This window comes from Eumetopias jubatus, unplaced genomic scaffold, assembly GCF_037043125.1.
Source record: "Eumetopias jubatus isolate StellerSeaLion01/CBP00866 unplaced genomic scaffold, mEumJub1_p1.0 scaffold_2, whole genome shotgun sequence".
In the NCBI taxonomy this organism is placed as follows: domain Eukaryota; kingdom Metazoa; phylum Chordata; class Mammalia; order Carnivora; family Otariidae; genus Eumetopias; species Eumetopias jubatus.
In genome coordinates this window covers 26,310,585-26,329,784 of record NW_028274808.1, presented here as the reverse complement: position 1 = coordinate 26,329,784, position 19,200 = coordinate 26,310,585, and the positions used below count along the sequence as shown (strand labels likewise).

The 19,200-nt window shown below is 44.8% G+C and overlaps 1 protein-coding gene across 1 annotated transcript in view; it reads left to right on the top strand.

Moving 5' to 3' along the window:
- The window catches only part of LOC114202877 (uncharacterized), a 36,329-nt gene extending 18,898 nt beyond the window's left edge, over positions 1-17,431 (top strand). The window contains 18 exon segments of the mRNA XM_088021306.1: positions 39-254; positions 1,814-1,915; positions 1,918-2,051; positions 3,147-3,276; positions 3,495-3,679; positions 4,447-4,633; positions 5,812-5,992; positions 7,143-7,344; positions 7,431-7,595; positions 7,773-7,973; positions 8,966-9,515; positions 9,930-10,055; positions 11,169-11,279; positions 12,561-12,797; positions 14,915-15,392; positions 16,843-16,919; positions 16,922-16,965; positions 16,968-17,431. Coding sequence (XP_087877432.1) covers positions 39-254; positions 1,814-1,915; positions 1,918-2,051; positions 3,147-3,276; positions 3,495-3,679; positions 4,447-4,633; positions 5,812-5,992; positions 7,143-7,344; positions 7,431-7,595; positions 7,773-7,973; positions 8,966-9,515; positions 9,930-10,055; positions 11,169-11,279; positions 12,561-12,797; positions 14,915-15,392; positions 16,843-16,919; positions 16,922-16,965; positions 16,968-17,054 — 3,413 coding nt within the window. The 3' untranslated portion in view covers positions 17,055-17,431.
- Positions 17,432-19,200: the final 1,769 nt, after the last annotated feature.

Genomic DNA, 19,200 nt, shown 5'->3' with positions numbered 1-19,200 from the left:
GAGTAGATGGCACGAGCCCTTGGTCCTTTCCACTTAAGGGGTCTTCCAGCGTCTGAACAGAAACCAGTGCATCGAGGAGAAATACCACTGCAACGGGGCTCAGCAGTGCTCGGATGGGTCTGACGAGCTGGGCTGCTGGAAGCCCACTGAAGATTGTTCTTTACGTTGTGACAACAAGACCCGCTGTATCCCCAAGTGCTGGCTGTGTGACGGCAATGCAGACTGTTCTGATGAGAGAGATGAACAAGGATGCGGTAAGTACCGTGCAACTCACTTGTGGTAGGTTATGTTCTCCGGAGTTGCCACCAACCCTGGATGAACAGATATCACATCATTGCTCATAGGAAAAATGTAAGGTGAGGTTTCCGAGAATCTGTCGTGATAATATTTTTGTCAACTAATCAACATATAATCTTGTTTTAGGTGTATCGCTGTTTAAAGACCACTTGATATACGTATTGTTGACTCATTAACATTGAAGTCACGGCCAACAGCATTATAATTCCTGCCCGAACAAAGCTTAACACATGTATTTGCTCTGTAAGGCAGCTCACAGACATCTCACGCTAGGAACGCGAGACAGCGTTTCCGCACTACCCTTGGGGGCCCTTTTCAACAGCAGAATCCCCCTAAAGTACAACATGGGAAGTATGGCTCTAAATAGACCACAGAAAGGACACTTGTTTGCAGTGTCCTGAACTGAAACGAGAAGGCAGAGCGTTGCCTTGTTCCACCTCAACTGGAAACATGCGCTAGGCAACGCAAGTGTTTTTGCTACTTTGTGTATGCTTATCTTCAAATGACCATGAAAGTGTGGGAGCATGGATTTGGGGGGAGGGTTACGAATTTTGGCAAGTAGGTGAATGTGCAAATAATGAATCTGCAGATAACGAAGATGGACTGTACTTACCACGAAGTTAGCAGACTAGGATGAAAGGCTCTGAGCTGGAGGGATGTTGGAAATCATGGTACAACGCTTCCCTCTCTGTAACGAGATTCCCGTTAGTGGAAAACCAGTCTACTTGACACAATGTTTCTTGAGCTCGAATCGACCATCGTGAAGATTTTAATTTTGATCCTAGGTCTTCTCATGCGGTGGGCTGTCCTTATTTTAAGATGTGATTGCTTTCCCCTCTTGTCGATGGGATACTCAGTCTTTCTTTTTAGTCTTCCCAGTGACCTGTTTCAAGAGCCTTAATCACATTGTAAGAATAGGGTAGAAGAGAGAATTTGGAGAGTTGAAGTGGGCAGAGGAGGAGGCTGGGGGAGGTACCATGATAGGATTGCGTACAGAGGTCACTGGGTAGCCAGACCATTATCAGTGCACTCGGACTTACGAGAAGAACAGCAGGAGGAGAGGCAGGAAGGAACCCCAAGTATAATTTACTTTTCAATGCGTATTTATGGTTTTGCCTAGGACCTGAGCTTTTTTTTCTTGAGCCCAGTCAAGCAACTTCTGTCTGTAGGAACTGAGCCCAAGAACAAAACATGTAGGGTATGCTGGTTGTCATGAGAGGCATGACATCTCCTCATGGATGTTGTCAAGGTCCTGAGAGGAGCCCTACTCCTCACCCTACCCCAGTGTCCCTCATGTGTCCCCTGCCTGTCCCCCCACCCTCATTCTCCAAGACGGGGTTTTTCTGGGCTCGCTTAGTAGGCCTTTTCTGGCCTAACACTATTCAAACCACCTTTGAGGGCTGGGGTTTAGTTCCCCGGGTGACAGCAGAAGACTGGAGAGTCTTCACAACGCTTCACATGCCTTCAGATGGCTTCCACATCTGGCTGAGTTCTTACCTAAAGCTCTGTTTTCCAGTTCAGGCAGAATGCAGCGCCCCAGAATTTCGATGCCAGAACGGCCAGCGCATCTCGAGCTCTCTGCGCTGCGATGGGAACGAAGACTGCGTGGACCACTCTGATGGGACGGCTGTCCTGGGACCTGGCCACTGCGGTGCCCGTTGGGGGAGGTGAAGTGCCGGGGGAGTGGAGAGTGCGTGCCCGCCGCATGGCTCTGTGACCGGGACTTCGATTGTGAGGATGGGACCGACGAGCAGGTAGCGCACCCTTCTTCAGAAAAATTGATTTCTCCTCACAACTGCAACGCTTGCCTTCCTTATAGAAAATGTGAGAAAACCCAAGAACAGAGAAGGCTCTCATCCCTACTGCCCAGAAAACCACTCGTCACAACAACAAAGTGTCCAGAGTGAGAAGAGCTCTTGTCGAAAGACAAACATTTAAGAGGTTTTTATTGTAGGTTTGCAAGTGTTAGGTCTTCATGGCTGTGGTGTAAATGTCCCCCCAGAGATCTGCTCCGAAGCTCTGCTTCCCCATCACTGAGAAGTGCACTGACCCTGCCACGTTGTGGGACATGCAGCCTGGCTTGAATCCTGCTGCTTGTGTTTGACCTGAAGAAAGTACTAACTCCCTCATGTTCTACTTCCTCATCTGTCAAATGGGTAGGAGATAGGCCTCGTGGTGCCTGAGGGGTTGAGAATGCATCTAAAGTTTCGGGGCTATTAGCAGGGGCACAGATGTCCCCTCCCTCCTCTAGTACATCCTGCCCCAGAGCCGAGTGTCCAAGTCAGGAGAGGTGCGAAGGATGCCGTAATGTTTAATGTGCTAGGGGTGGTTTTGAACTGGCAAAGGAATCCTTTTTTTTTTTTTTTAAGATTTTATTTATTTATTTGAGAGAGCGAGAGCGAGCGCATGAGCAGGGGCAGAGGGAGAGGGAGAGGCAGAGGGAGAAGCAGGGAGCCTGATGCGGGACTCGATCCCAGGACCCTGGGATCATGATCTGAGCTGAATGCAGACGCTTCACCGACTGAGCCACCCAGGCGCCCCCAAATGGCAAAGGAATTCTAAAGAAAGGTTCCAAGAGCACATTCTTATGCTTAGATTTCTCAAATGAAGATGTCCTGGTTTGACAAAATAAGACCTTTCTTTTCACTTCACAGCCAGGTTCGCTTTACCTAGACCTCCTCACCTAAACTCTGGCTGCTGAAAACGTTTTTCTGAGTCTTGGGGCTTCCTCTGGCCTCGTTGCAGGAGGGACTCTAGTGTTGTCTTGTAAGCCAGGCTCGTTCTCCCTCCGAGAACCCCATCCTGGGCTCTGAGTGCAGGTGTCGCTGACCGAGTCACTGTCCCCTCAGGACTGTGACCCGGAGGAGCTTCGCTGTGGCCCCAGGCAGTGGGCCTGTGCCGGCGGAGAGCAGTGTGTGCCTGGCGTGTGGCGCTGTGACGGGCAGAGAGACTGTGAGGATGGCAGCGACGAAGCTGGGTGTAAGCGCGGGGGCACCCCCTGAGGGGAGGGGGCTCCCAGGGGCACCGGCTGCTTGCTTCCTCTAGGCCTGAGAAGCCAGCTTAGCCAGCAAGTGCCATGGGCCCTGACATCCATTCCCTGACCAGGATGGAGGTGTCTTGACTGTACATCCTTGCCGCGGGAGGGATGTTCAGGGCGGTGGGGAGCAGACTCTCAAGTAGAAAGTTATCCTTTCTAGGCACCCCCAGGAAGTGCCAGAGCTCTGAGTTCCAGTGCCGCTCCCACGGCTGCCTCGCCCTCCGCCCGGTGTGTGACGGGAAGGAGGACTGTGCCGACGGCTCCGATGAAGGTGGAACGTGCTCGCCGTCGGCATGCCACCGAGCGCGGTGTCCCCACGCCTGCTACCAGTCCCCGCACGGGCCGGTGAGTTCATGCAGCTGTGCTCACCAGCAGCTGTCAACTTGGTTTAGTGACGGGCGCAACCTCGTCAGTCAGGCTGGCCCCCACTGCTCATGAGGCCCTGAGTCTTATGAGGCTGAGCTGTCCTGATCGGTCCTCCCGTGTCCGCCGAGCCCTTCCTGGCTCCTGCTGAGTCCTGTCAGATTCCTTCCCTGTGTCGTGTCTCCTGGAGTTTTACCACCTAGCCTCCAGAAACCCTGCTGCTGTGAGCTCCAGGCGACACTTGGGACTAAGCCACATGTTTTTGTGGACGTCTCTTCCATGTGTGTATTTGGAATGTGACCTGCCCTTAAATCGAGGACTGCCCCATGTTCTGGTCTAGCATTATTAGCTGGCTGAACATCGTGAACTTAACTCTGATGGGCAAGTAGAAGGAAACAGTGTTCTGACGTCTGATCACGGTAACCTCTCCGTTGGCGGGCAGCCCGTTCAGTTCAGTCTCCCTGCCTCATACTGAATCTGCTGGGGTTCTAGGTGTCCTGGGCTGAACTTGGATCCCTTCCTTAACTCAGGACCCACGGTGGTGGCCAGGGTGTGAGGTGTGCGTCAGCGTTGACAAGACCGACGGAATGACGGGATTTTAAGTGAAATTGGTTCTAAGAACTTTTTTTGTTTTGAGCTGCTGAAATCAAGCTCATCGCCATGTGCTTTTAATAGCAAGGTCAGGCCTTTTCATCAAGGTTATGTCTCCGTGTCTTCAGGAAGTCTTAATGTTTTTGAAACCCATTCAGGTATGTGCTTGTGAGCGGGGCTTCGAGCTGGGGAGCAATGGCCAGGTCTGCAAAGATGTGGACGAGTGCGGGAAGCCGGGCAGTCAGCCTTGCAGTCAGACCTGTGTCAACACCCAGGGCTCCTACAGCTGCACGTGTCACCCTGGCTACTCGCTGGAGCCCGATGGCCACACCTGTAAAGCAACAGGTACGCTGGAACCGGGATGTCTCCTAAGACCTGGGTCAGGACCTTCGAAGTCCTGAATCTCCCAGGAATACAAATGTAAACCTTCTTTCTCAAGTCTTAAATGCTCCCGCCTGCTTTCTGTCTGCCGCGCAAGCCTGGCACATTCTCCAGATCCCCTTTTTAAAGGCAGCAGTTCAGATGGAATTAGATCTGAAGGTGTCGACAGATAAGCCAGCATGATGACAGAACCACGACTCTGGCCCCTGTAGCCACAGGTCAGCCTTACCTCAAGTGAGACTAAATGTCAGAAGTCTCGATAAGCCCTTCTTTCCAGCCCACCTACGCTTACATACTTAGTTAGAAATTTTTTTTTCCAGTTTGTGCTACTCATGCCTTTATTCTAAGTATCTTTAAACTGTGGGTATTAGCACAAGCATCACATCGAGGGGAGAACCACCAGCCAGCTGGTGTCCCAGTCCTGGCAGCGAGAAGGCCAAGACTACTTTGTTCTCTTATTCCTTAGCCAGGGCTGAGTCCAACATTCAGGCTCCGTAAGGCCACATGCTGAACACAGTTCTTATCTGGCAGGTACTGAACCAATCTTGCTGGTGGCGCTTCAGTTCAACCTCCTCCTCTATGGCTTGAGGAGCTTGAAGGAAGGCATTCTGGCAACTGTAGACAAGAATGTGATGATTGTCTCTATTGACTATGACTTAGTGGGGCAGAAAGTCTTCTGGACTGATCTCGGTGCAGAAAGCATTAAGTGGATAAGTATGGACACAAAGAAGAAGGGGACCGTGGTGAAGGGTGTGTCCCCTGTGCAGGCTTCATCCTGCCCTTATGAATGACACATAACATGAAAAATGGCTGTTAACATTCTAAACATTGGTTCAGTGAAATCTTCTTAACTAAAAGGGACCAAGGCCTGCTAGTGGGCTAGAAATGGAAAGCTGCATTGTTACCTCAGTAGACCACGCGAGTCTTCCAAACTGTCAGCCAGTGGCTGTTGTTTCTAATGGTCATCTTCCTCTACAAATAGAACCTTGGAGGAACTTAAAGATTGCTCTGATGGAGATGTGTATACCAGTTGTAAAATGAATTAACATGGTATTCAAGTCTGATGCCTATGAGCTGAAACCTGGTAAAAGCCATAATGTAACCTAGATCCACATGGTGACTGGTTTCTGCTCTCTCTTCAGGGATAAAGTCAGACTGTATAGCGGTTGACTGCATTGGGAGGAACCTCTACTGGGTGGTTGGGACAGCTGGCCGGATTTTGGCAGTTCAGCTGACCGCTGTGTGGAGAGGAAAATCCGAGCACACGATTGTCCTGGATGACTTGACTCAACCGCGGTCTTTGGCTTTAGATCCCCTAAATGGGTGAGTCTGGGGGTCAAAATGCCAGTCAAGTCTAGTGCTACTTTGGTTGTGTTCCCTCAACACAGAATGAGTAAAAAAAACCTATCTGACTTGACTTTAAAATCTTATGGTGATGTGGGTCAACCATACGTATAGTAATCTTAAAAGCTTCTGATAAAAGTTCTTTATTTCAGTGAGGTGAGATATAGGTGTTCTCACTTGGTGGCCCACCTGTACTTTCTTCTGTGAAAATAATTCTCCATTCAGAGGTATATTTTTTTATGGCTTTAAATGGCAGGAGGAAGGAGAATGGAACTAGGGATAGGATTTTTTTTTTTTTTTTAAGATTTATTTATTTGAGAGAGAGAGAGAGTGCAAGCAGGGGGAGGGGCAGAGAGAGAATCCTCAAGCAGGCTCCCCACAGAGTGCAGAGCCCGACGCTTGGCTTGATCCCAGGACCCTGGGATCATGACCTGAGCTGAAATCAAGAGTCGGATGCTTAACTGACTGAGCCACCCGGGCGCCCCGGGGTTGTGTTTAATTTACACTAATGTGCTTGGTAGTAGTGGGGGAAATAACTGTGTTGTGGTTGAATCTAGGTTCTTCCCTCCAGAGTCCTTTCTCTCTGGAAAAGCCCGGGAACTTAGAGACAACATTTCCTAGCTGTCAGAGCCAAGCCCTCGTTGGGGTGGCCATGTGTGTGTCAAATGTAAGAACAAGATGGAGCAAAACTTAGGACCGAAAGGTGACCCAGACTGGGTACACTCTCTCTGCTTTTCTCACCTTTTCAATACCTTCAACCCGGAATCTGTTACCATGGTCCTCAGAAAATTGGCAGTAGTTTCTGTGGCATCTAATGGCCTTGACTGCGACCCGTAAAGTCCGAGGTGCACATCTTCCCATAGAACCAGCCTGTTCTCTAGCCCAGGAGAGATTGGTCCAGGAACTACTGGATTCCTTGGCTGCTTATAACTGTCATGATATTTTATCTCCAAGTGATGACTGAACAAGCATCATAAGATTCCAAGGGAAACTCTTTTTACTTCACAATTTCACTTAAGGAATAGACCAAGTTTGAGGAAAAAATAATTGGGCTAGAAATCAGTGGTTTAAGGGATGAATCGATATTGTCTGTCAGGTAATACTTTAAAGCTGACTTTTATCCACACAGGTTAATGTACTGGTCTGAAATCGGAGGAGAACCTCAAATAGAACAAGCTGGGATGGATGGTAGCAGCAGAAAAATCCTCGTCAGTCAAGGTCTTGGCTGGCCAACCAGCATAGCTCTCGACCAGTTGAGCTGGAAGATATTCTGGTCTGATGACAAATTTCACTGTATTGGCTCTGCTAATCTAGATGGTACTGGTGTTCATGTAAGTATTCCTTGGTATTAGGCTGTGTGTGATGTCTTATGCCTTGTATAAAACTCATCCCAGAAACCTCATCATCCCCATTCGAGATGTTGCAGCTAACGCAAATCAAGCGCCCCTTTTCAGTCGCTGTGTTCGAAGATGAAGTCTTCTGGTCTGAGATGAAGACGAGAACAGTACAGCACATGAAGAAGACCACAGGCAAGAACAGAGCTGTCCTCTTCAAGCGTTCCCAACAGCCTCATGGACTCAAGGTCTACTGTGTACTCTTCAAAATATCCCCCCTAATTCTCCCTGAAAAGGCTACATGTATGAGCTTCCCAAGTACAAACTGTAGTGACCGTCTTCCATCATGATTAAAACAAGATTTATTCATTTGCTGTTTGTAAGGATTCAGGAATGCATAGTGACATCCAGCTATGCTCTTGCAGATAATGCACAAAGTGCTCCAGCCCAAGTCTCCTAATCCTTGTCTGGACGCTGGCTGTTCTCACTTGTGCCTTCTGAGCCCGCGATCCAAGGGGAGCTGTCATTGCCCAGTGGGACTCCTGCTGGCGGATGATGGCATCACCTGTGTTCCGCTCGAGGAGTCTGCATTTCTGTTCCTCGTGTTGCCCACAGTTATCATGCAGGTACTGTACCGTAGCCTCACTCACATGTCTGTGCCTGGGCTGTGGTCTGTTTCAGAACTGAATAATTAGAATTCTCCAGGCACAGTGATACATAGTAGGGCCCCTGGCCCTTGGAGTAGTCTTTTTTTTTTAATTTATTTTTTATTTTTAATTACTCCTTTTAATGTAATTGCTACACCCATCGGTCTCAAACTCACAACCCTAAGATCAAGAATTGCATGCTCTGCTGATCAAGCCAGCCAGGCGCTCCCCATCCCCCACCCCCGGAATATTCTTCAAAAACAACTTAAATTTTAGTATTTACTGTGTGCTGGGCGCTATCCTGACCAAAATAAAAGGGGCTATGTGCTAAAGACTCCTTGAGAACTAGTATGCCAGAGCTAGGTTAGGGATCTGAGATAGGGTTCATCTAGTGTAGTTGTCCAAGCATCTCACTGATGATAGAGAGTAATTCTAAATCCAAGCAACTCAGCTGGGTTCTAGCTTGGTGAGGGGGAAGTACATTTTATGAGGGAACTTTTCTTAAGTCATAGGAGATACCAACAAACAAGTCACTTCTGACTTCTACCATATAGAGGATTTATCAACTTGGACACTTTAAAATGACAAATGTTGGGGTTGGAGGATTGACTTCAGTTTCAGTAAGATATTACTAGTGGAGTTTCATTTAAAGGGGAGGGCCTTTCATATATGAATGTATCCAAACAACACATTATACACCTTAAACTTAGACAAATGTTATGTCAATTATAGCTTAAACATTTACAAAATAAAGGGGAGGGCATTTAACAAAGGAGTCAATCTTTGAACCACGTGGATTCAAGGACTTTTAAGTGCTTAGTACTCCAGGAAGGGGGAGAAATAATGGCTATCTCTTTTTAGATGACAAATTCAGGTTTTCATACATTCTAAATATTGTAACATTAACGCAAAATCAAGATGAATTATACTAGATTCAGCTGGTGCCATCCACCTAATTTTTTTCCCCACAGATTTATCTGAAAAATCTAGAAGCTTTACTAGGACAACCAGCTTTACCAGAACATAGGATACTTCCCTTTACCAGTGTGAAACAGCTTGCATCCCTGGACTACATAGTCCAGGAAAAGGCTTTCTACCTTTCAGAGTTGGATAATGGTGATATCAGGCTACTGAGTCTCAAAGAATCTGGAAAACTCTCTTGGAGGAAAATCATATCTGTGGAGGGAACAGTGATCGACCTTGCTGTGGACTGGTTGAGTGGAAACATATATTGGATTGACAGTGAGAATCCTCACATCAATGTAGCTTCCTCAAAAGGCCAGGATCCCACTGTCCTGGTCAGTGAAAATCTCTACCGCCCAACCTCTGTTGTGCTGCACCCACCCTCTGCAGCCATGTGATTTGTGGACCTGGGTGCCCAGGATGATGGTAGGCGTGGGTCCAGCATTGAATGTGCCTCCATGGACGGCAGCAGGAGGAAGGTGCTGTGGCAGAAATACCAGGTCCCTGAGGGCCTGACCTTTTCGGATTCGGGAACCCGAGTTTACTGGGCTGATACTGGTAAGCAATTATAACACCCCCTAACCGTGAGTCTGAAGGACTTTGACCAGAGTGAAATAGTGACGTTCTGCTTTCTGGTCTTCAGCCATGACTTCAAACAGCTTTTAGGTCTGAGTTTACATATTCTACACCACCTTCCAAACAAACCCAATGATTCCCCATTCTGAGTAGAATGTAATAGCCTGAAGAATCATGCAGGTGTCCCTTTGTGAAGGAATAAAATCGAGAACTTAACAAATGTACATGAGCAAATCTTTGGTGTATCACTGTTAGAGTAGAGTGAATGAAGAACCGTCCTTCAGAAAACACGTGGTAGACAATGTCCTCCTGGAGGGGAGGCAAGACACGCAAAGAGCTGTAGGATAGAGTGGAGCTGTGCAGGCTAAGTGAAATTAACTGAGCCTCTCTTTCCAGGGAGAGGACTCATAGAGAGTATTCAACAAGATGGCTCTAGATACAGAGTAGACCGCAGAGGAATTGAGGGCCTTACCCTCTTTACATTTGGCCAAGGCATGATGTTCTGGATGACAACTGGTGATGGTAGGTCTTATTCAACATCTGATTGTCTTTGTGATCTGAATTTACTCTTGGGTCTCTAAAACGAATCTGCTAATGCCTAGCACTGATCTTTGGCAAGGTCTTTCTTCTGGAAGAATAATTAAGCAACTTCCCTAATCTAACATGTATGTATAACAGGGATTCTATGATTTGGGGAAACTTTGACTTATTTGGTCATTCTTTATCTATGAAGATGCTTAATGCTGTTCTGCCTGAGATTTCTGGCTTTCATCTGAAGCTCTCTGCTTTAGACGTTGTGATGCGGTACAGAGAGAACTGGACCAGGAATTGGAACCAGGTAGTGTAACTGCTCTGTCAGTTAGTAGCTATAACAGCTTACCCGTAAAACGAGGGCAGTACCTGTCTCAGTTTTCTCACTACATATAAAAGTACTAGGTGAACTACAGAATATTCTGTACTTGCAGGATATTACTAGTATTTAAAGAGATTTGCCTAAACAACAGTGTCCTAGTATGTTTTTTTCTGGCTGGAGTCTAGATTTGGTGAAACTGGAAAGTGCTATTTAAAATCTATCTCTTTAATATTTCTAAATGCTGGTCCATTGACCAGTTGGGCTGGCCACATCACAGTTGCAAAAACAAGTTGTCAGATCCTTCCCCCAGAGGTGCTAATTTATTAGGTATGTGGTGAGACCTTTGCTAACTGTTTTAAAATCCACTGGTGACACTTATTGCAGAAAGCCATTTGCATATATGTTCTAGAACAATGTTTAAAATCATTACCCATCATTTGCATGGACTACATTTAAGTGTCTCATATCCTAATTATCTATCTTTGCATATCTGGATGTATATGAATGCTCAACATAACTTACACTTGACTTTATTTTGGAGGAAGGCATAGAACTAGTTTTCTTTGTCTTGAAATTTCTTCCCAGAAAAAAAAAATTTAGAAAAACACATGTCTCTTCTGTAAAACTCTTGTTATTCAACTGGAGTTTATGCCGATGGGTGACGGTTTTCATAGGGAGCAATTTTCTTTGCACAGGAAGTTGTCTTAAAATTAAAATTTGCTTTTCTTAAAAGTATTTAAAATTTGCTTTTCTTAATGATTGTTCACTGGCTTTTGTTTCAGCCCAAATCACTAAAGTTTGGTACAGCAAGGCAGAACTTTCAGAAAACCAGTGGTTCCAAATAGACCAGAAGATTGTGGATTTAAAAGTTTATAGTAAACTTAGTCAACAGGGTAAGCAACTTTGCAATGATTACAACAACACTGAAGCCTGCTGAATTTCCCCGTGAAGGGGATCCTCTGTCTCCTGCAATATCTCCTTGAAATGGCTTTGTATTTCCCACCAAATTATTTCTCTGGCAAGTTCTTACAGATCTGCATAACTCTCTTGTCTTTATTCAGTTATAAATCTAGATTCGACAAAACAGTGGTAAATATTTGGGGCTGGAGTTTGGTATAATTTTAAGTTCTATTGTAGATGGAATTCATCTGTGGTATAATTGAAATCGTCTTTTAGTTCTGCAGTGGAACTAGTCTTTATTCTACTTATTGTCACTTGTATCTACTTGTGATGTTAACTAATCCTTGAAATACCAACTTGGGGGTACTCAGATGTTTTTCTCCAGTGTTTCAGTAGAGTGATGATGGGCTTAGTTAAAGTAGTAATATACAGTCTTTTCCTAGTCAAGATGAACACAAACAATGTGAGCTCAAATGTTAACCACATCTACCACTACCATGGATGTTGAGTATATTGGTCTTAAGCGCCATGTAGAGTATATTGGTCTTAAGTGAATGCTGCTCCATTGCTTTGTTTTGGAAAGCTAAACTTTGTAAACTAGTGTTAGTCATGCTTAAACTTCTGAAGTCTTGGCTTTTCGGAGAGAACCTTCTCAGAATTCTTCAGTGTGATTAATGGTCATCCAAGTGGTGATCATCTGTGGCTTAGTTCTGAGAAGCAGAAGGTGGGTCCTTGCCACTCTTGTAGCAGGTTTTATCTGTGCTGTATACATACCTATTCCACAGTTTCTGGAATATCTCAAAATAAGACCTTACTAGAAGTTAACCTTGAGATCTGAGCCTTGCAGAGCCACGGTCAGCTATAAATGGCTGACTTACTACCCGGATTCTTAGGGATAACAGACACCACAGCCTTCATGTTTTCATCTAAAGAGAGCTTTATTTCTAAGACCCTTCTAGTTTTGATGTTGGGTGCTTGGTATGAGGGGAAAGGAGAGCTCACAATGGGGTCTTGGATGGGCCAGAGTTCAGCTCAATTTTTATTAAGCTGGTCCCTTGTCTGAACTCCCAGCCTTCTAAAGCCATCCTTACCCATGAAGAAGAATCACCGATCACTTCGTACCTGGTTGACCAAAAGGAGTTAAACTGAAAAGCTACCCACTCTGGAAAAAACATTTGGGTCCTGTAACTCTGATAGCGTATTTGTAGAACATCTGCAAAAGACCCTTCTGAAACCACCTAAATCAATGTGTCTTTTTGGGGGTCGATCCACAGGTAGTAACAGCTGCTCAAAAGACAATGGAGGCTGCCGCCATATGTGTTTACCCAACCCTGAAGGAGTGACTTGTAAATGTCCCAGTGGGCACTACTTGGCTAACATAAGCAAATGTGTTGAAGCTATCCCGTGCTCTGAACCATCCCAGTCCTGTAAGGATGGTCAGAAGTGCATTTCCATGGAGCAAGTTTGTGATGGTCATGCTGACTGGATGGATGGATCCGATGAGCTGAGCTGTGAGTAATTCCTATCTGGGAGCCCACTGTTCATCACCATACATGACATACTTTGAATATTTAATGAAATAATTCTTAATATCTCAATCTAATTCTTAATATCTAGTTCTATAGTATTCCTGAAGCTTTTATGCTCTCAATCATTGCCTTTTATTACTGGCATTTTTAAATTGAACAACATAAAACATCTAACTATGGGCAATTGGCTATAGATTACGTGGACGCCTTCTGGAAAGCTAATGAGCTCTCTGATTCAGTTTTAGAATGGGCAATATGATAGCTCCAAAGTGCTCAACAGTTTGTATGTTGTCTGAAATAGCACTTATTTAACAAGATTTGATTCTGTCCATTTAAATTGATCACATAGTGAGCATAGCCCAGGAGGAGGAGGTGGGGTTAATGATTTAACCTGTCTTGGCTCGGTTCCCCCTTTTTAATATAGAAATAGCACTTTCTAGGGGCGCCTTTGGTGGCTCAGTCATTAAGCATCTGCCTTCGGCTCCCAGGGTCCTGGGATCGAGTCCCACATCGGGCTCCCTGCTCGGAGGGAAGCCTGCCTCTCCCTCTCCCACTCCCTCTCCTTATGTTCCTCTTGCTCTCGCTATCTCTCTCTGTCAAATGAATAAATAAAATCTTAAAAAAAAAAGAAATAGCACTTTCTAACTCAAAGAGTTACGGAATACAAGAGAGTGTGAATAAAGCTGCCATATTAGCACATACCATTGTCAAGTGACTTCCTACATGCTGGCTAGTAGATGGTTGTTACAGAAATGCTGCTGCCAAATACCGCCTTCATGGAAGGGTGTTGTCATGGCCAGTCAGCTGAGCAACTGTGATATCCAATTCTGTGGTAGTCACTATCCTCAAATTCTACACCACTCCAGGGGTAGCCAAGTCATGTAAGCCGTGGAATTGAAGAAACCGTGGGCTTAGCCCCGAGACTTGTCATAACTAATAAGGAAACAAACTGGAAAAGGAATCTTACAGTGAAGAGTGCTTACCGACTTCTCAACTTAAATCCTCATCCTCCTCAAAGCTGAGGAGTTGGAATACGAGTTGTTCCCCCTAATGACTTCATCTTAAATAGAAAAGCTAACAGATTTTGATTCCCAGAATTGATTCTCGTGAATGAGGGTGGTTTTCTCAAAAGCCCCATGTTACAGTGACTCTAGGAGGCAGGTCAGTGAGTGAGGAATGGATCGCCATCTCGATCTGGTTTTAGAACTAAACCGGAAGCCTAACCCACCCTCACATGCCCTCCCATCCTGATGACCAGGGGTTGGCTCTACTCCTCAATAAGTATTTCACGCTCACTTGTACATTAAACTTTTTCTGGGGGGATGGTACTGAGCATATAAAGCTAGACTGCCTTCCTCTGTATATACCCAACTGTCAAGGACCCCAAACTGCCCAGGAGAAGAAACGCTCCTGTAACACCGGCTTGAGGCAGAGGCAGCGGGTGGTTTTATTGGTAACACTGCTGCCTTCCCTCCCCGTAGTTTGGTCTTTGGTATTTCCGTATGGAACGATGCTCATGCCAACAATGATGGGGGATAGGGTACAATGTCTTACACGCAAACCTAACTTTCAGATTGTCGGTTAGAAGCATCTTGTTGCCTACTCCCTCCCGCCCACTACTGCCACCAAATCTGGTCCAAGATTTGCAGCTTGTAGATCTTGTGAAACCAACAGTTTACTTGGACTAAAAAAAAAAAAAAAAAAAAAAAAAAAAAAAAATATATTTACAGATAAACATACATCTCAAAAATCTTTCTAGATATTTACCACTTAGACCTACCATACTATGCTTTATAGAAGAAACTATTTTTGTAGCTGAGGGAATCTGCCATGGCTAAAACTGGGCATACCATCATTTAAAAATAGAGTGGTATGATAGACTGGTCCCAAAACCAAACATTTTAAGTGCCTTAGGATATGCAGGGATTTTTTTTCTATATGATTTTAATAGTTTTATGGTTGGCCAAAAGGTAATGGTAATGATTTGATGATTTCATAAATTCAAACTTATCTGGTTGTCTTCTAGAGTTCTTGTTCTTCCGAAATCCTTTTAACTGACAAATATGTGTATATACACACACTCATACCTGTTTTTGTAGGTACCTATCCAGATAAAACCCATTCAACACCAACATCTAAAAATGCAGAGGCTGGAAAAAGGTTGACTCCAAAAACTGCCCTACCTCTCCAAGCTACCAAGTCCACCAAGGCTAGATATCCAGGTCCAGAAGGGATGAGTTATCCTGTCAGAAAAACACTAATCCCTCCAATTCCTGCTAGAGAAAGCAAGACCCCAGAAACCAAGGAAAAAGGCGAGCTTGTGCAGCCCAAGGACTCACAGAGGGCAAAACATCTGCCCTGTAGCACGGACTTCTGTAATGGTAGGGGAATCTGCACAATGGTAGGCGAGCTGAGGAAGTGCCGCTGTCTGATGGAATATGGCGGGGAGTTCTGTGAAGAGCCAGCGCATGGACCTGCCCCTGGCTACGTCGCCCTCAGCTTAACCATGGTCTCTCCAGTTGTGCTAGTCCCTCCGGGAGCATTTGTCTGTTTCAGAAGGGAGCACAAATTAAAAAGGTGAGCAGCTCTTAATGTCCTCATGGGAGAGTTCATTTCAAAGAAGGCTTATAGGATTAGTGGGGGTAGAGGTATGACTCTTCCCCTAAGAGCTTGTCCTCTGAGGAAAGATTTAGGGGATGAAGCAGATGACCCGGAGAGACAACAGAGGCCACCTCTTTGAGCCCCGGGGCAAATGTCATTGTAAGGGATAGGAGGCCTTCGTGCAGGTAAAATCTGCCCCAGCAGCAGTCACTGGCTCAATTGCAGGGATGAAGTGATGAGATTCTTTACCAACGAGGCAGAGTTCGTGCCAATGACTGGAGAAAAAAATTCAGAGATGGGTTAGTTTGCCGGGGCTGCTATAACAAACACCACAGACTGGGTTTCTTAAACAACGGATTTATTTTCTTCGTTCTGGATGCTGGAAGTCTGAGATCATTGTGTCTGTGGGATTGGTTTCTCCTTGAATTATAGATGCAGACTTCTCCCTGTGCCTTCACATGGTCTTCCCTCTGTACATGTCTGTGTCCTAATCTCCTCTTAGAAGGACACCAGTCATATTGGATTCGGGCCCAAACTGATGAACTCATTTTAACATAAATACCTCTTTAAAGACTCTATCTCCAAAAACGGTTGGTTACACTCTGAGGTACTCGGGCGTAGGACTTCAACATACTAATTTGGAGGGGATACAACTCAGCCCATAGCGGGAGGGGAAATGAACTCGGGAAAGATTTAAAGCAAACACATTAAGTTTTGCCTGGGAGCAAGAGAGATTAAAGAAACAAACAAGAATAACAAAATGCTGGCTTAGAGTAGGAATGATGACAAAAGTGGCTTTAGTATAAGAAGTTATAGTAACTGAAGACACTGATTAGGTTACACATGCTGGTTAGGGTCCACGCATATGCTGAGAAGGGACATTAAGCAGCCTATGTATCAAGAAATATAAGGAAAGTTTGAAAAGTTACATCTCTGTCCAGCACTCACAGACTGAAGAAAAAGGCAAGGAGAAATGGTGTATCTTTGCCTAAGGTAACCCTGGTTAATAGATTACTAATGTTAAGACTGACTGAAATGCTACCCATGGGGTTTTGATGGTCGCCTCAGGTCTTTCCACCACATTAACACGCTTTCTTAGCTCACCTGCGTCCAATCGCCACTAACTTGTCCTTGGATTCTGTGCTGCCTGACCCCAATTAGTAGAGTCCCCCAGTTGAGAAGATGTATTATTTTGGAAGTGAATGCCTACTAACAAATCATAATTGACACAAGTATCACCCATTCTAGGTCATTTGATTTCATTCAAAAGACAGAAAATTCCCATAACAATAGCCTTTGATAGGGGTTGAGCTGGCCCTTTCCAACCATCGACCCATCCCAGCTTCAATCTCAAGGAAACACTCTTTTCTTTCTTTCTTTCTTTTTTTTGGAAAACTTTTTTTGACTCTCTTTCTTTGATTCTTAGAAATAGTGCAGCAGCGTCAAAAAATTCGACCCGCCATAAAGAAAACGGTCAAGAAGAGGAGAATCTAATGAATAGTGAGATTTTGTCAACGAAGCCTATGATGAGCAGGTATGCCTGGGAAGTAAGTGTCTTTGAGGAAAACAGATTGTGAGATACAGCTAAAGAATGCCCCTTCTGAAAAATTTGCGCTGGGTGAAAGTAGGCAGTATTAACTTACAGAGCTTTTTGTAATGGGTGGATGATGCTATTATGTGTATCAAATGAATGTTCAGCAACTTGTTTATCTTTAGACTCTGTTCAATCTCTAGTTCAAACCAAAGTGAAATGCACATGAAATAGTAATCAAGACATTCAGCTTTTGGTGAACTTCCACAAGGGGCTCAGTCCTATGGTGGGGTGGGATGTTATTAGGGTTAGTTGGAGTTACCCCTAAAATTATGTCCCCCTGTGATCTCTCCTAACCTCTCTGTCACTCGACCACCTCTGTGTTTTGCTTTGTTTTAATGTAGTGTGTATTCAGGGGCATCTGACTGGCTCAGTCAGTAGAGCATGTGACTCCTGATCTCAGGGTCATGAGTTCAAGCCCCACACTGGGCATAGAGCTTATTTAAAAAAAAATAAATCAATAAATAAGAATTAAAAAATATATATATATATATATTAAGGGGTGCCTGGCTGGCTCAGTCAGTGGAGCATGTGACTCTTGATCTAGAGTTTGTGAGTTCATGTCCCATGATGTTGTGTATAGAAATTACTTAAAAATAAAATCTTTAAAAACAAAACCAAACCAGGAAAACTATCGTAGTGTATATTCTCTAACTTGAAGTCTCTTTTCCTACAGGAATTGTTAACTTTACAAAGTGACTAACCTGATAAAAAAGGAGCTGAAACATCTCAATAAAAATTGTTTAGATGTTGCACTGTGTACTGTTTTAACGTCTGTAACTATGTGCTAAAATGGTAACTTATCAAAATAACTGCTTTTTAAATTGGAGGAGGTCATCCGGGTTTGTTGGGGGGCGCTGGAGGACTGAATAGTCACAGACAGGGTCCAATTTCAGTACAGGCTTTGTGTGATTTAGGTTAGGGTTCACCTGCAGGAACTGTCGAATCCCAGCGTGCCTGGCCCATTGCTAGTCAGAGGTTCTGGATTTGAATCTTGGCTCTGTCACTAACTTTGAGGTGTACTTAATTGCTCTGAACCAGCTTCTTCATCTTACAGAAGGGAATGATCTCTCTTAAATCTTTACCTCTCAGGTAAAGGTCAAGTTTCTGCAGTGTGGCCAGTGTTCAAGTATTAGTTCTTTATCACTCCCCTCACAGATACGTTTTATTACAAAGTTAGTATTCGCTTTTGTTGGAACTTTATAAAAACTGTTGTTCTTACACTCTCACTTGATTCTAAAACTAAGCACAGTTGACCTTGAACAACACAGGTTTGAACTGCATGGGTCCACGTATGTGCAGGTTGTTTCAATCAGTACGTACAATACTGTGAGTGTATTTTCTCATGATTTTCTTAGTAATATTTTCTTTTCTCTAGCTTACTTTATTGTCAGAATATAGCATATAATACATATACAAAATATGTGTCCATCGACTGTTATGGGTAAGGCTTCTGGTCAACAGTAGGCTGTTAAGTTTTGGGGGAGTCAAATTATATGTGGATTTTCTACTGCAGTGGGTGGGTGTCCCAACCCATCTGCCCAAGGATCACCTGTACAAGTGAATCCACTTTACTGATATAGAAACTCAGACAAGTGATTTGTTTAAGACTTAAAGTGGGTAGACACTGGGAGCCTTAACATAGTGTTGCAGGTATGGACTGAGGTTCATCTTAATGAGCTCTTGCCTGCTGGGGAAACACTCGGATGCTACTTAGATCCCAGACTCCCTTTGACCCTCCAGATGACATCTTATTTCACATTCTTTTTTTTTTTTTAAAGATTTTATTTATTTATTTGAGAGAAAGAATGAGAGAGAGAGAGCACATGAGAGGGGAGAGGGTCAGAGGGAGAAGCAGACTCCCTGCCGAGCAGGGAGCCCGATGCGGGACTCGATCCCGGGACTCCAGGATCATGACCTGAGCCGAAGGCAGTGGCTTAACCAACTGAGCCACCCAGGCGCCCATCTTATTTCACATTCTTATGTAAGGAATCAAGGGCACTGAATTTGTGTTGGGAGATGGGTGACAGGAGTGTTGTCTAAAATTCAATAGCAACCTTGAGCAAATCACTTAATCATGAAACTGTTTCTCCGATGATAACAAGGGGACAACAGAACCTACATCAGGCCAATGGATCATCGTTTGAAAATACAAAAATGCCTGTGCACTCCTTTGGGCATGGGACCAGAGGC